The sequence below is a fragment of the Eriocheir sinensis genome, chromosome 22, assembly GCF_024679095.1.
Source record: "Eriocheir sinensis breed Jianghai 21 chromosome 22, ASM2467909v1, whole genome shotgun sequence".
Classification (NCBI taxonomy): Eukaryota; Metazoa; Arthropoda; class Malacostraca; order Decapoda; family Varunidae; genus Eriocheir; species Eriocheir sinensis.
In genome coordinates, this window is record NC_066530.1 from 10,439,673 (window position 1) to 10,456,055 (window position 16,383).

The 16,383-nt window shown below is 49.0% G+C and overlaps 1 protein-coding gene and 1 long non-coding RNA gene across 2 annotated transcripts; one reads left to right on the forward strand and one right to left on the reverse strand.

Moving 5' to 3' along the window:
- Nucleotides 1–54: 54 nt before the first annotated feature.
- On the forward strand, nucleotides 55–10,536 carry LOC127002024 (uncharacterized). The gene is made up of 2 exons (XR_007755649.1): nucleotides 55–3,894; nucleotides 3,956–10,536. It is a non-coding gene; the product is annotated as an uncharacterized LOC127002024 (long non-coding RNA).
- A 13-nt stretch (nucleotides 10,537–10,549) lies between these two features.
- On the reverse strand, nucleotides 10,550–14,574 carry LOC127002294 (uncharacterized). The gene is made up of 8 exons (XM_050868107.1): nucleotides 14,352–14,574; nucleotides 13,827–14,222; nucleotides 13,440–13,637; nucleotides 12,428–13,354; nucleotides 11,923–12,074; nucleotides 11,646–11,836; nucleotides 10,939–11,558; nucleotides 10,550–10,878 (listed from the first exon to the last, which is right to left on the reverse strand). The coding sequence occupies exons 1-8, from the start codon at nucleotides 14,572–14,574 to the stop codon at nucleotides 10,550–10,552; spliced, it is 3,036 nt and encodes a 1,011-aa protein (XP_050724064.1).
- Between the last annotated feature and the right edge of the window lie 1,809 nt (nucleotides 14,575–16,383).

Consider the following 16,383-nt stretch of genomic DNA (forward strand, 5'->3'; position numbering starts at 1 on the left):
TATATATATATATATATATATATATATATATATATATATATATATATATATATATATACACACACACACACACACACACACACACACACACACACACACACACACACACACACACACACACACACAGTGTTGAGCCTTGGCCATCATAACAGTGAGGTTCCTGAGCCTGTTGTACACAACGAATTTCATAGCAAACAAAATTGAGTGTTTGGTTCCAAAATCTCTGTGACCTCCTTTTGTATGTCCCTTACCTGACACAGGAGACTGAAGGGCAACACACACCCAACACAAAGGTCTAAAAACTGCACTTTAGGAAGATGATTTTGAGCAATTACAAGATTGCCAAAGTGAACATTAGCCTTCTGCAGCCAAGAGCTGCTCCCTGCCTGCCTCTGTTCAGCTGACTGTGCTCCAAAACACCAGTAGCCTCTGTCGTCCTGGCCAGTCAGCGCCTTCCTCTCCTTGCTGGCAGTGGACACGCTTGAATGAGTGTTGAAGAATACAACACCAGAACAGTGGTTAGAGCATAACACTTGCTCCCACGACACCAGGCAGTGCTTGGGGGTGGGGGGTGGGATCAGTGTAAGTGAGTCCGTCTGCCAGCTGGTGCAGGGAGGTTCACTCACCTGCTCATGCACAAAGTTGTGTTGGTGGCTCATGCAGATGCAAAACAAATTTTGAAAATGTTACCCATCAATGCAATCTGATTTCTTGCTCAGGAATTCATGTTTGGCGAGGGCAGACTGTGTGTGTTCGTGTGTGTATATGTACTTCATGAAAATGCTGAGATTACTGATCATGCTCTAGCTTGGAAGAACCCATAGAGTAAGAAGCTGAAGAAAGCTCAAACCTATAATATCAACTGTGTTGTTGAAGTTTGTTCTGTTGGTGTAAATTGTTACAGGAAACTCACCGTGTGATTGGCTCATATTGCTGGGAATGTGTGCTGAATAGCTGTACACAGAATGTAATGGATCAAGTTTAGTGAAGGAGACATTGCAGGCTTTGGTCAAACTTAGGGTGAAAATATGGAAAGTGGCATGACTCCCAACCCCCTGGGAATCTCGTCGCAATCTGCCCAAAGTTTCATCATTCGGTGCAATCATTTTTTCATCAGATTTCAGGACAGTTTCACATTGTTAGGGAGCCCTCAGCCAGGCATGCTACTTCCTGCCCTCACAAGAAACTCAATACACACAGCATCAAGGTTCAGGGAGTGACAGTCTGTCCTGCCTTAAGCCTCATCATAACATAACCTGATGCATAAGGAAAAAACACTCTAATCTAGCCCACACCCAACCCTGACCTGACCTGATGCACACCTAAAACTGGCCTAACCAAACCAATCCAAGTTTCATGTACACCCAACCTGATCTGATGTTGACCCAGCCAGCCATCACCTTATTACATCCTGCCCTCACCCCTCACCCCCACTGACCAGAGGCTTTACCAAACCAGACCAGATTCTAATATAATTCTAACTTAACCCTGACCTGACCTAATGCACAGACAAAACTGACCTAACCCAACCACTCCAAGTTTCATGCATACCTAACCTGACCTGATGTTGACCCAGCCATCACCTTACTCACCCCTGCCCTTACCCCCACTGACCTCAGCCCTTACCAAACCAGATCAGATTCTAATATAATGCTACCTTAACACTGACCTGACCTGACTATAATGGGGAAGTTTGACCTCAGACTATATGTGGAGGGCAAGCAAGGGCAATCAACAAAGTGGTGCCGAGTTGCAGTGAGGAAGCCATCAGTCAAAGTGGTGCCTCTTGTTCTTGACGCCAAGCCCAGCGTTTTGTATCCTCCCACTCCCTCCCTCTCAGCATGTGATAAAAACACTTTGTGAGGTCTACAAAGAGATGGCTGTGACTGGGAAGGTGCAGCACAAAATCATATTAACTTTGCATGCCGTGGTAACAGCAGGAAGGTGCTGCACACCATGGGCCTTGCACTCCCTGGGCAGCACCTTAGAACTGCAGGTCAGTGTGTGCTGTGAGGCTGCATGACAGTGAGTTTCCTGTAACTGAACTTGTGTAATGGAAGGCGAGGAGTCTTGGGTTGAGCATTGCGTGTGGGAGCCGTGCCGGCCAGCCCCTGGGCCTTGGTAATGAGTGGTGACAGCTGCAGTGTGTGGAACATATCACCCAAGGAAAGTAACCCAAATTATATGTGATACTATGTGAGTTAATTAACATTTGTGTGTGTGTACAAAGTTACCTGTTGTATCACCTCAGAATGGATTTACTATTTGATATTAAATCTATGAAGGCATGTTGCCCAACATGGTGATGACAATTTTGTGTTCCAAAAGGAATCTCATTTACAGCTCGTCCTGGATGACAGCAATTGGTATTTTAAAATTTCAACAGATTCCTTAATTTTTAGCAAAGTTCACCACCGAGCTGTGCTGCACACTGCTGCCGAGTCCCAGTCTCCAGCATGTGAAGGCTTTCTTAATATCTTCTGAAGTGTAAATTTTATTCCCGTGCTTCTGTCCTGTAATACAGAATCTCTGTTTTTCTTGCAGCAGGCAATGAGTTTGCTAAATATTATATTTATTTTATATAACTGAAGCCTTAGCAGGTGTTCTGGTAGATTGTAGCAAGCCACTTAGAGGCCAATATTTTGTTACTGATCCATGTGTCTTATTCTGCTGCTCTTCACGTCACTTTGTTCACCGTGACACACCACTCCTGTGTGTTGGTGTGCGTCAAGTGCTGTTGGCTGTTGAAAGGCCTGCATGGAAGGGATCTGCACCTGTGTGTGTGCATTCTTTACAGTATTTTTAGTTTAGGTTCATTAAGGTTTGTTTACTCCACAATACTCTTCTGTCCAGTTTGCTGTGGTATTGCTTCTCGAGATCTTGAGTCAAGGTCTGGCACACGAGCCATGACTGTGATGGTTTACTGGTTCCAGGTAACATACACAATGGACAACTAATGGATATTCACATGCTTTAATAAAGTATTTAAAATATTTATATAAATTGTAGCAGAAGGATCTAAGAAGGTTAGTAATTAAGGGTCAAAACCACTCAGAGGGCAATGGCTTATAACACTAATGAAGCCTTACATGTATTCCTGTCTTCAGTTGTTACTACTGTAAAAAAATTAACTTGGTAATGCTCAATTTATAATCTAATCTACTTAAGTTATTTGCTTTAAAATAATGATATTAGATATTCCATGTCATAATGCATAATTTGAGTTTGTGTTCCAAGTACTGTGTAGCAAGTGGTCCTTACAGCCTCCAGCCAGGTGGTGGCAGGCCTGCATCAGTGAGGCACTGGAGGACGGGAGCATTAGGTCATTGTTTGCATGTTATGTTTTGTGTTTATAGCAGTATGTAATTTTATTTATGAGGTTAGGCGAACCATGGCATAGGTATGTTGCCATGAGTGGAAGTGAATCTCATACTTCACAGATATTACAGTAACCTTACAGGTATGGAAGATATTGGATCTTATTATCGCATAACTAAAACTGTGAGTACAGGATGATTCTGCCCATTCCAGCCCTCGGAGCCAGTGTCAAAGTGTAGCAGGTCTGAAGCAGGTGTTTACAGAACACACCACGCCGTACAGAGTGTGCAGCATGGCACCCTTGTTGCCAAAATTCTGTGTCGCATAGAATCCACATTGCAGAGGGAAATATTTCCAAGGTGTTGCACAAATCATTGAAGCACACACACTCCTGGCCTCCTTTGTTTTGTTTCATTTGAACAGTTTACTTGTAGCAACTTGCGTACTACATTTGTGTCACATAGAAGTGTTGTCACTTGCTTGGCATTTGGGAAGGCAAGTTTAACTCAAGAATAATATTACATCCAAGGAAGTAAAGAAGCTGAGCCTTGCTGTCTGGTGGGCTGGGGAGGACAGGTGCCTGGGGGAGCTGGTGAACCACTTGAAGCCTTGCTGTCTGGCGGGCTGGGGAGGGCAGGTGCCTGGGGGAGCTGGTTAGCCACTTGAAGCCTTGCTGTCTGGCGGGCTGGGGAGGGCAGGTGCCTGGGGGAGCTGGTTAGCCACTTGAAGCCTTGCTGTCTGGCGGGCTGGGAAGGACAGGTGCCTGGGGGAGCTGGTGAACCACTTGAAGCCTTGCTGTCTGGTGAGCTGGGGAGGACAGGTGCCTGGGGGAGCTGGTGAACCACTTGAAGCCTTGCTCTCTGGCGGGCTGGGGAGGACAGGTGTCTGTAGGAGCTCTTGAACCACTGGGTTGGCCTGGGCAGATTCACGCTGTATACTTGTATCTAACTACTTCACTATATTTTAAGCCCTTGGTTTTATAACTTAGGATATGCTATTTAATTTTTTAAGTATATTTTACACGTATATTTTACACTTATTTATTTGTTATATTTAAATTTTGTAACAATGTAAACCAAATCGTAATACCAAATCAGTTTTGATAACACACTGTCTCTGACTGTTTGGTTGCCTTCAAACCCTTGCTATTATACTGTGAAAGGGACAGTCTGAAGCCACACTGTGTATTCATGCTAACGCTAGGGCAACGTTTTGTACACACGAGACAGCATGATTAAGAACACCCTGATATTGTTTACATCTCGACTCACCATTTCAAACTTGAGGCTGGAGAGTGGGACTTTATTGTGTACACATGACAGCATAACAAAGAATACTCTGCAGATATTATATTACACTCAGCTTCCTGGCTGGAGGCATCAGAGCAACAAGGCTTTAAGTCAGACTCACCAGTAATGTGGCAGATAATCAAATAATGCTTGGTTGTTAAAGTCAGCCACTGTATAGATGTCATAACGTGTTAACAACCTGTGTCCTAGATTGCCAGATAATCGTTGTGCATAATGGTCATAACAGTCTCCGTTCAACCCTCAAATCACTTGGTGGGTTCCGCGCACTGTGCATTGCCGACCACTGCTCATGAGTGCTTGCCAGCCTCACTACCCCAAGGAAGGTGTCTAGAAATTAGCTCTTGGTGACGGAGAGGCAGAGCTTGTGCAAGATTGGGACCCAGTCACACATGGAATGATCACACTGTAGATATACACTCTGCAATTCTCTGTATCTTGGGTGCATCCAAATGACACACTTTTGGATTTATTGTACTGGATAACACCTTTTCCCATATAACCAGTCTCCACTCTTTCTGTCAATTTCATTCATGACACTTTCCCTCAGTACACAGTCTGCCGTGTACATTCTAGTCCTTGCTCCTTCCACACTGCCTCTGAAATATCCCAAATCATCCCTCTCTTAGGGGAGCCAGCCTCACTGGTACACTTTAGCACACACACTTTTTCCCCTGTGCTGGAATGGCATGGACAGCTTAGTGGCAGGTTCTGTCAGCTGTCGCAGCAAGTGGCTGAGAAGCAAACCATTGTAACATTCCTGTGTGCCAAGAAACACATGCACCTCAACACTACACCTTTAGTGCTAGCCATCCACAGGGAACACAGGAACTCTCACTGTACCACTTGCTGGGTTATGGTCCTCAAAATTTGATTTTCTTCTTTTTCATTTAATGTCCTTATTTTCCCTTATGGGGTTGGACGGATTGATGTGACGACATAATCATTTGAAATTTGATTGTGAAGTAGTCATCGTCATGTTGATATCATTATAACATGGGTTTAATGGGGAGACGTTCCTGGCCACTCAAATAACTAATAACTAATCACAATGGGGCCAAACATCCAAAACAGTTGTTTTTAACAACCAGGGTTCCAGAGAGAGAGAGAGAGTCTTCCTTAACATAGGCTCTGGGAGATCAATTACTGGTGAGCCAACCATGACCTGAGGAAGAACAGTTACATTTTTCATACATGAGCGAACACAGGCATAAAAAGTAATATTTGGCTCATTAAACTTTGTGTTCTAAATTTAATTCCCTACCACAACAACAATCTCCAGTGACTGCATGTATGAACTGTCAAAAGAGACTCACCAGCAGCCCCCTCCCTCTCTGTCTCAACAAACCTGGGCAGTGAACACAGCCAGCTGAATTTCAGGAAATATTGCATGTTTTATGCATACACTTTCCCACATAATTGCAGTTCTATCAGTGGCTGGTTTTCTTGACTTTGAAGAGTAGAAACGTGCTCTGTGGGAAAAGGTAATGACTAGTTCTTGGACTCGGAGTATGACGTGCATAGACTGTAAAGGTTACATTCACTGACCTGAGAACTCCGATTTGTTAAGAATTATTTTTCTTTTCAATTTTGTGACTTGTGCAGGAAAGGAATGCCTTGGTGAACACCAGCAAGTTGAACACTGAAATGACAATGCTAAACAAGCAGTACAGGTGTGATGGATACTTTATAAATGGACTGAGGTGGTGATGGCGAGCACTGGTCAACATGATGGAGGACTGCCAAGGAGTGAAGTGGATCCTGACAGGTCCACCTCAAGGAAACAAGCCACTCACAGGGCAGCGACAGTGACAGTACTGACAGGATGAAGATGGGCTCAACCCCAGTTCTCAATGCCTTGGAATAAGTGTTTTGCTGGGGCCACTTGGACTTCTTTCTGGCTTCATTACTTTGAATTATGGATGTTTTGTGTTTCTCCGTGCAGTTCTGTAATAACATGATGCATTGTTACATCTTAAATCCGGGCCACAGTTAAACCCAGATGTTTTGTAAGGCACAAAATTTACCACCAGGTACACACCCCAGCAGTGTGTGACCACTCAGCTGGGTGTGGCACCCAGGCTGCTCCATGGCTTGACATTGCAGCAGGATACTTTCTTAAGTCTTGTATTTCTCCCTGTCTCCTTTTCTTAGGGTGGTGTGTTGTGGGCATTTCTTGTATAATTTTGTCTTTGCCTTTGGCCCGCCTCCTATGATGTGAAAAAGTAATTGCACATTCAGTCCAAGACCTTCAGTTATAAAATTATATGTCAAGGTGTGTGGCTTCCATCACAGCAGCACCACCCTCAGCACGGCTCATGATACTGCAGAAACCCTCCCATTATGCTGACGGGAAAGTTGTTAACTCAGCCTCAATGATTGGCAACTTACCATCTGCTGCAGTCACTGTTGGCTAACTTGTGCCCTGTGCCCTGCCCCCTCCCCACCCTCACCCCCACCCTCTCTTCAGGATGGTGTGGGCCTTCTTCAGTCTCTATTCACACGTCATTATTTTCCTGTGATATGTCCCTGATTGGCTGAGGATATTTTTGCTGGTTTAATAGAAAACAAAAACTAAAACTAAGAGCCAGCTGTCCAGGAGTTTGAGGCTGGGGTGTGGCTGTGACTGTAGTGAAGCAGTGACATGAAGTGAGTGGTGCTGCACACAACATGTCTTCACACACACACTTCCTCACCCCATGTTTTGTGCGATGCAGCCTTGGCTCTGCACCACATTTGTAAACACATTTTTGAACTCCACAGCTGAAGTACTTTTGTTGTAGTTCCTGAGGCATCACATGTCGTGGCCTGTTGTCTCTTGGTGGCTCACACATGGGAGTGTTGTTCACCAGCGACAACAGACTACTGCTCTTCACACCCTCTTCATCCTCATAATCATCAATCAGGAGATAGTTCAAGCAAAATATATGAATGAATTTAAACCTAGGCTTTATAAATGAGTGAAACTCACTTACTGTATACCACAACTAGGCTAACACACACACACACACACACACACACACACACACACACAGGTCTGTAAATGTTATAAAATCCAAAGGTTGAATTCATAAATAGTCATAACCAACATCCATTCAACAACTCCTCATGTGTCACTGAGAATACTGATCATCCTCATGTGCACAGCTGGGCGTTATCGCAATAAGTTATCGTGATACTTTATCGCTGATAACAAAATCGGGTTATCAGCCATCCGCTACTTATTTGAATATATATTGGTATCTTCGTTACTTTTGTAACCAAAATAGAGATAATCGCTACTTTTTTCCGCCTCTCAGAAAAAGAAACTTTGTCTCCCTACTGCGCATGCGTGGCCCAGTGTTGTATGAAAAACTTCAGGGTATGAAATATCTTCGGTTAAGAGATTTCATACTTAGATCATCAACATTAAAACACAAGGTTATGCTTTTATGTTAGATTCAGAAATCGCTATATCAAAGAGAAAAATCATTTAACTTTGCCCAAAAAATAATTATTCACTGCCTCAAATTTAATATTCCATATTCGTTTGTGAGCATGCCATGGTATTGAAGGCATCTGGTGTTGTGTTATTTGGTGTCCCATCGTCAAAAGCTGGTGCTTTTGTTTACAAACACTGGTCTCTGTGAACTACCCATGTTCAGACCAGTAAGCGTAGACCTGTACAGTCTCACAAAGCTTTTTAACACATTAAGAGTAGTTGCTGGAAGGCTGAATCAAACATACAGTACCACCATCCTCGCTGTTTCTAGAATGACACTCTGTACATATAAATACAACTTGTACAGAGTGTCGTTCTAGAAACAGCGGGGATGGTGGTAGTGGTACTGTATGTCTGATTCAGCCTTCCAGCAACTCTTAATTACGGTTATAAAGCTTTGTGAGACTGTACAGGCCTACGCTTGCTGGTCTGAGCATGCGCAGTTCACGAGAGACCAGTGTTTGTAAACAAAAGCGCCAGCTTTGACAGTGGGGACGCCAAATAACACAACACCGGTTCAGGCGTTTCTAGCATTACCTTCCATAGGTATGTGTCAATGTGTGGTTTTCAGTTTTGTAAGTTTTCTAAAATACAGATAATGAAAATTTGAATTCATCTTTGTTTTTTTTTTATTTAAAATATCAATATAATATTGTTTTTGCCTATTCGGACTTATCGCTAGCTAGTATCGGAATTGTGGATTCATATCGGATATCGGTTATCGCCTATATTTGTGTTTCCAGTTAACGAATATCGGTTATCATCGATAAGGTTTTCCATTATCAGTTATCAGTTATCGGGAATAAGGTTTTCTGTTATCGTACCCAGCTATGCTCATGTGTCTTTGGTCCCCTTTGCTTGAGCTGTTTCCATGCCATCACTGGTAAAACAACGTGATCACCCATTTGCAGATTTGTTCAATTTCTGTTTTTCTTTTCCTCTGCCTAAATTTTCCTTAAATTCATCCTATTAGGTATTCTTTGATGCTTCAAGCAATGGCAGAGTTGACACCTCAGGTTTAACAAGTAAATGAATGGATAGTTAAAAGAGAATCACTGGACATCTGAACAAGTGAGTCATTGGTATTCATGGTAGTTCTGTGTGAATCAAGGACAAATTTGTGGTATTTTCATGACTCGGACACTTGTTTTGGTTTGTTGCGCCGCGTGTGTGACGCCCAGTTTTAAAATTAATTTATTATGTCTTGATGGCATCACCAGCCAGTAACTGCTTACCCAAGTTGGATTTGTAACAGGACTCGGTATTTTTGCAGTTTTTATACAAGGTCATAAAATAAGAAAGTGACTAAGTAGTATTTCCTCAAGATGTTTTAGAGGCAGTTCCTTGCAAGTCTATTTTAATACTCATTTTCATACCTACTGTTATGTGCTTCTGTGAAGGCTTATGTCAGGGAAACATCAACTCATATGCTTCATTGACGTATTTATTTAACCCCCAAGAAAATAGTTGGAGTAACACCCTTAACTTGGCCTTAAAAGAATCTCACCAAAATTTTTACTTTCACTTGAGTCCACACTGTAGTTTGCATAAATCTCACACCTCCAGCAAGCACAAACTGTGGCATGTGGGTTGTGGTTCTGTTGTTTCCTCTGCTGCAGCTCCAAAGAGTATCATTTCCATGATGAATTCTTCTCTGGAGCTGGTGGCTGCTAGAGTTGTCCATTCATTCCTACATTACAGTTCAGGCATTTATCCTTTTATTGTTGCTGTCACACATAACTGACATGTAAAACTCACCGAGTTTAAAATTTTCATTCATTTCAAAATTATATTTTTTAGTAATCAGCATCACGTCTGGTACAAGGCCAGGCCACATTACCTTACTGGTACAGCTGCCGCTGGAATGCCGCGTGTCTTGTAGCTCTAACTCGTGATGACTAACTGTGTCCTTACCAAGCGCTGCGTCAAGGCAGACTGAGGCAGGGAAGTCATGTTATGCCAGTTGTCCCAAGACCCAAGATTTTGCCCTCCGTTTATAGGATCAAAACTAATTTTAAGACTTAAATGTTCTTGAAACCTCAAGTTTTGTAGTGTAGGTCATTCGTGCTCTCAAAGTGTGTCAAGGCTGGCTGTGAAAACTTGAATATTTTTGTGCCACTAATTTTGTTGAGGTCTACCTGTGTCAGCGTCACCATTATTAGTATTTACAGTTTTGAATCTCAAGTTTACTACAAATCTTTGATATTCATATGTATGCTACACACACACACACACACACACACACACACACACACACACACACACACACACACACACATATGAAAAGCCCTTGACTAATTTTGTGATGTACCCTAATGCACTCTCTTGTCTTGACAGTTGCCTTTGGATATTTTATACAGATGTGTACATATGAAAATATTGTAAAAATGGGTATTTTCTTCCTTTACTAAAATAAAATATAAAATAGAACTTAGTTATTCCATTACACAATGCAATGACTGGTGTCACAATCATTGGCATTGGTAGCCTGTGTGGCAGGCTGTCTGGCACTGTTCTGGGGGCAGTGCCTGGGGTGGTGTAGCTGGGACTGGCACTGTGGCAGGGCAGTGCCTGGGGTGGTGTGGGTGGGGCTGGCACCGTGGCAGGGCAGTGCCTGGGGTGGTGTGGATGGGGCTGGTTGGAACTGTGGCGGGGCAGTGCCTGGGGTGGTGTAGCTGGGACTGGCACTGTGGCAGGGCAGTGCCTGGGGTGGTGTGGGTGGGGCTGGCACTGTGGTGGGCAGTGCCTCGGGTGGTGTAGCTGGGACTGGCACTGTGGCAGGGCAGTGCCTGGGGTGGTGTGGCTGGGACTGGCACCGTGGCGGGGCAGTGCCTGGGGTGGTGTGGCTGGGACTGGCACCGTGGCGGGCAGCGCCTGGGGTGGTGTAGCTGGGACTGGCACTGTGGCAGGGCAGTGCCTGGGGTGGTGTGGGTGGGACTGGCACCGTGGCGGGGCAGTGCCTGGGGTGGTGGCTGGGACTGGCACTGTGGCGGGGCAGTGCCTGGGGTGGTGTGGCTGGGACTGGCACTGTGGAAGGGCAGTGCCTGGGGTGGTGTGGCTGGGACTGGCACTGTGGCAGGGCCTGGGTGGTGTGGCTGGGACTGGCACTGTGGCAGGGCAGTGCCTGGGGTGGTGTGGCTGGGACTGGCACTGTGGCAGGGCAGTGCCTGGGGTGGTGTGGCTGGGACTGGCACTGTGGCAGGGCAGTGCCTGGGGTGGTGTGGGTGGGACTGGCACCGTGGCAGGGCAGTGCCTGGGGTGGTGTAGCTGGGACTGGTTGGAACTGTGGTGGCAGTGCCTGGGGTGGTGTAGCTGGGACTGGCACTGTGGCAGGGCAGTGCCTGGGGTGGTGTGGGTGGGGCTGGCACGGGGGTGGGCAGTGCCTGGGGTGGTGTAGCTGGGACTGGCACTGTGGCAGGGCAGTGCCTGGGGTGGTGTGGCTGGGACTGGCACTGTGGCAGGGCAGTGCCTGGGGTGGTGTGGCTGGGACTGGCACCGTGGCGGGGCAGTGCCTGGGGTGGTGTGGGTGGGACTGGCACTGTGGCAGGGCAGTGCCTGGGGTGGTGTGGCTGGGACTGGCACTGTGGCAGGGCAGTGCCTGGGGTGGTGTGGATGGGGCTGGTTGGAACCGTGGCGGGGCAGTGCCTGGGGTGGTGTAGCTGGGACTGGCACTGTGGCAGGGCAGTGCCTGGGGTGGTGTGGGGGGGGCTGGCACCGTGGCGGGCAGTGCCTGGGGTGGGGTGGGTGGGGCTGGCACCGTGGCGGGGCAGTGCCTGGGGTGGTGTGGGCGGGACTGGCACTGTGGCAGGGCAGTGCCTGGGTGGTGTGGGTGGGACTGGCACCGTGGCGGGGCAGTGCCTGGGGTGGTGTGGCTGGGACTGGCACAGTGGCAGGGCAGTGCCTGGGGTGGTGTGGCTGGGACTGGCACCGTGGCGAGGCAGTGCCTGGGGTGGTGGCTGGGACTGGCACTGTGGCAGGGCAGTGCCTGGGGTGGTGTGGCTGGGACTGTCACCGTGGCGAGGCAGTGCCTGGGGTGGTGGACTGGCACCGTGGCAGGGCAGTGCCTGGGGTGGTGTGGCTGGGACTGGCACCGTGGCGGGGCAGTGCCTGGGGTGGTGTGGGTGGGACTGGCACCGTGGCGGGCAGTGCCTGGGGTGGTGTAGCTGGGACTGGCACTGTGGCAGGGCAGTGCCTGGGGTGGCATGGCTGGGACTGGCACTGTGGCAGAGCAGTGCCAGGGGTGGTGTGGCTGGGACTGGCACCGTGGCGGGGCAGTGCCTGGGGTGGTGTGGCTGGGACTGGCACCGTGGCAGGGCAGTGCCTGGGGTGGTGTGGCTGGGACTGGCACCGTGGCGGGACAGTGCCTGGGGAGGTGTGGGTGGGACTGGCACTGTGGCAGGGCAGTGCCTGGGGTGGTGTGGCTGGGACTGGCACTGTGGCAGGGCAGTGCCTGGGGTGGTGTGGCTGGGACTGGCACTGTGGCAGGGCAGTGCCTGGGGTGGTGTGGCTGGGACTGGCACTGTGGCTGGGACTGGCACCGTGGCGGGGTAGTGCCTGGGGTGGTGTGGCTGGGACTGGCACTGTGGCAGGGCAGTGCCTGGGGTGGTGTGGCTGGGACTGGCACTGTGGCAGGGCAGTGCCTGGGGTGGTGTGGGTGGGGCTGGCACCGTGGCAGGGCAGTGCCTGGGGTCGTGTGGATGGGGCTGGTTGGAACTGTGGCGGGGCAGTGCCTGGGGTGGTGTAGCTGGGACTGGCACTGTGGCAGGGCAGTGCCTGGGGTGGTGTGGGTGGGGCTGGCACCGTGGCGGGCAGTGCCTGGGGTGGTGTAGCTGGGACTGGTACTGTGGCAGGGCAGTGCCTGGGGTGGTGTGGCTGGGACTGGCACTGTGGCAGGGCAGTGCCTGGGGTGGTGTGGGTGGGACTGGCACCGTGGCGGGGCAGTGCCTGGGGTGGTGTGGCTGGGACTGGCACTGTGGCAGGGCAGTGCCTGGGGGGGTGAGGGTGGGGCTGGCACCGTGGCAGGCAGTGCCTGGGGTGGTGTGGGTGGGGCTGGCACCGTGGCAGGGCAGTGCCTGGGGTGGTGTGGGTGGGACTGGCACCGTGGCAGGGCAGTGCCTGGGGTGGTGTGGCTGGGACTGGCACTGTGGCAGGGCAGTGCCTGGGGTGGTGTGGATGGGGCTGGTTATAACCGTGGCGGGGCAGTGCCTGGGGTGGTGTAGCTGGGACTGGCACTGTGGCAGGGCAGTGCCTGGGGTGGTGAGGGTGGGGCTGGCACCGTGGCGGGCAGTGCCTGGGGTGGTGTTGGTGGGGCTGGCACCGTGGCGGGGCAGTGCCTGGGGTGGTGTGGGCGGGGCTGGCACCGTGGCAGGGCAGTGCCTTGGGTGGTGTAGCTGGGACTGGCACTGTGGCAGGGCAGTGCCTGGGGTGGTGTGGCTGGGACTGGCACTGTAACAGGGCAGTGCCTGGGGTGGTGTGGGTGGGACTGGCACCGTGGCGGGGCAGTGCCTGGGGTGGTGTGGCTGGGACTGGCACTGTGGCAGGGCAGTGCCTGGGGTGGTGTGGCTGGGACTGGCACCGTGGCGGGGCAGTGCCTGGGGTGGTGTGGGAGGGACTGGCACCGTGGCAGGGCAGTGCCTGGGGTGGTGTGGCTGGGACTGGCACCGTGGCGGGGCAGTGCCTGGGGTGGTGTGGGTGGGACTGGCACCGTGGCAGGGCAGTGCCTGGGGTGGTGTGGCTGGGACTGGCACTGTGGCAGGGCAGTGCCTGGGGTGGTGTGGGTGGGACTGGGACCGTGGCGGGGCAGTGCCTGGGGTGGTGTGACTGGGACTGGCACTGTGGCAGGGCAGTGCGGCCAGTGCCTGGGGTGGTGTGGCTGGGACTGGCACCGTGGCGGGGCAGTGCCTGGGTTGGTGTGGCTGGGACTGGCACCGTGGCAGGGCAGTGCCTGGGGTGGTGTGGGTGGGACTGGCACTGTGGCAGGGTAGTGCCTGGGTTGGTGTGGCTGGGACTGGCACTGTGGCGGGGCAGTGCCTGGGTTGGTGTGGCTGGGACTGGCACCGTGGCGGGGCAGTGCCTGGGGTGGTGTGGGTGGGACTGGCACCGTGGCGGGGCAGTGCCTGGGGTGGTGTGGGTGGGGCTGGCACCGTGGCGGGGCAGTGCCTGGGGTGGTGTGGCTGGGACTGGCACCGTGGCAGGGCAGTGCCTGGGGTGGTGTGGCTGGGGCTGGCACCGTGGCGGGGCAGTGCCTGGGGTGGTGTGGCTGGGACTGGCACCGTGGCAGGGCAGTGCCTGGGGTGGTGTGGGTGGGGCTGGCATCGTGGCGAGGCAGTGCCTGGGGTGGTGTGGCTGGGACTGGCATCGTGGCGGGGCAGTGCCTGGGGTGGTGTGGCTGGGACTGGCATCGTGGCGGGGCAGTGCCTGGGGTGGTGTGGTGGCTGGGGCAGTGCAATAGAGATGTGCCAATACCATGATGTTAATTAGCCGATACCGATACACCGATACACTGCTATATTGTCAATGCTAATACCGATTCCCCGATAGTAACAACTGGCTGATATTTTGTCAATTAATATCGATACCGATTATCCGATAATAAATAGCCGATATTTTGCCGATACTAGGTAATACCGATACTCCGATAATGAATAGCTGGTAATTTGGCGATACCAATACCGATACTCCGATGTAATAGATGGCCGATGGTCTATATTTCGATAAGAAATGGCCGATATTTTATAAACACAAATACCGATATTCCGAAAAGAAATGGTCTTTATTTTGTCGATACCTGCAGTACCGATATTCCGATAAGAAATAGCCGATATTTTGTCGACACCAATACCGACATTCCGATAATAATGGCCGATATTTTGTCGATACCAATACCGATATTCCGAAAAGAAATTGTCTTTATTTTGTCGATACCTGCAGTACATATATTCCGATAATAAATGGCCGATATTTTGTCGACACCAATACCTATACTTCGATAATAAATGGCCGATATTTTGTCGATATATACCATTACCGAGACTCCGATAATAAATGGCCGATATTTTGTCGATACGTACCGAGACTCCGATAATAAATGGCCGATATTTTGCCGATACGTACCGAGACTCCGATAATAAATGGCCAATATTTTGTCGATACTATCACCGAGACTCCGATAATAAATGGCCGATATTTTGTCAATACGTACCAAGACTCCGATAATAAATGGCCGATATTTTGTCGATACGTACCGAGACTCCGATAGTAAATGGCCGATATTTTGTCGATAGACTATTACCGAGACTCCGATAATAAATGGCCGATATTTTGTCGATACTATTACCGAGACTCCGATAATAAATGGCCGATATTTTGTCGACACCAATACCGACATTCCGATAATAATGGCCGATATTTTGTCGATACCAATACCGATATTCCGAAAAGAAATTGTCTTTATTTTGTCGATATCTGCAGTACATATATTCCGATAATAAATGGCCGATATTTTGTCGACACCAATACCTATACTCCGATAATAAATGGCCGATATTTTGTCGATATATACCATTACCGAGACTCCGATAATAAATGGCCGATATTTTGTCGATACGTACCGAGATTCCGATAATAAATGGCCGATATTTTGTTGATACGTACCGAGACTCCGATAATAAATGGCCGATATTTTGTCGATACTATCACCGAGACTCCGATAATAAATGGCCGATATTTTGTCGATACGTACCAAGACTCCGATAATAAATGGCCGATATTTTGTAGATACGTACCGAGACTCCGATAATAATTGGCCGATATTTTGTCGATACTATCACCGAGACTCCGATAATAAATGGCCGATATTCTGTCGATACGTACCAAGACTCCGATAATAAATGGCCGATATTTTGTAGATACGTACCGAGATTCCGACAGTAAATGGCCGATATTTTGTCGATACTATTACCGAGACTCCGATGATAAATGGCCGATATTTTGTCGATACGTACCGAGACTCCGATAATAAATGGCCGATATTTTGTAGATACGTACCGAGACTCCGATAATAAATGGCCAATATTTTGTCGATACTATTACCGAGACTCCGATCATAAATGGCCGATATTTTGTCGATACCAATATGCCGAGACTCCGATAATAAATGGCCGATATTTTGTCGATATATACAATTACTGAGACTCCGATAATAAATGGCCGATATTTTGTCGATATATACCATTACTGAGACTCCGATAATAAATGGCCGATATTTTGTCGATATAT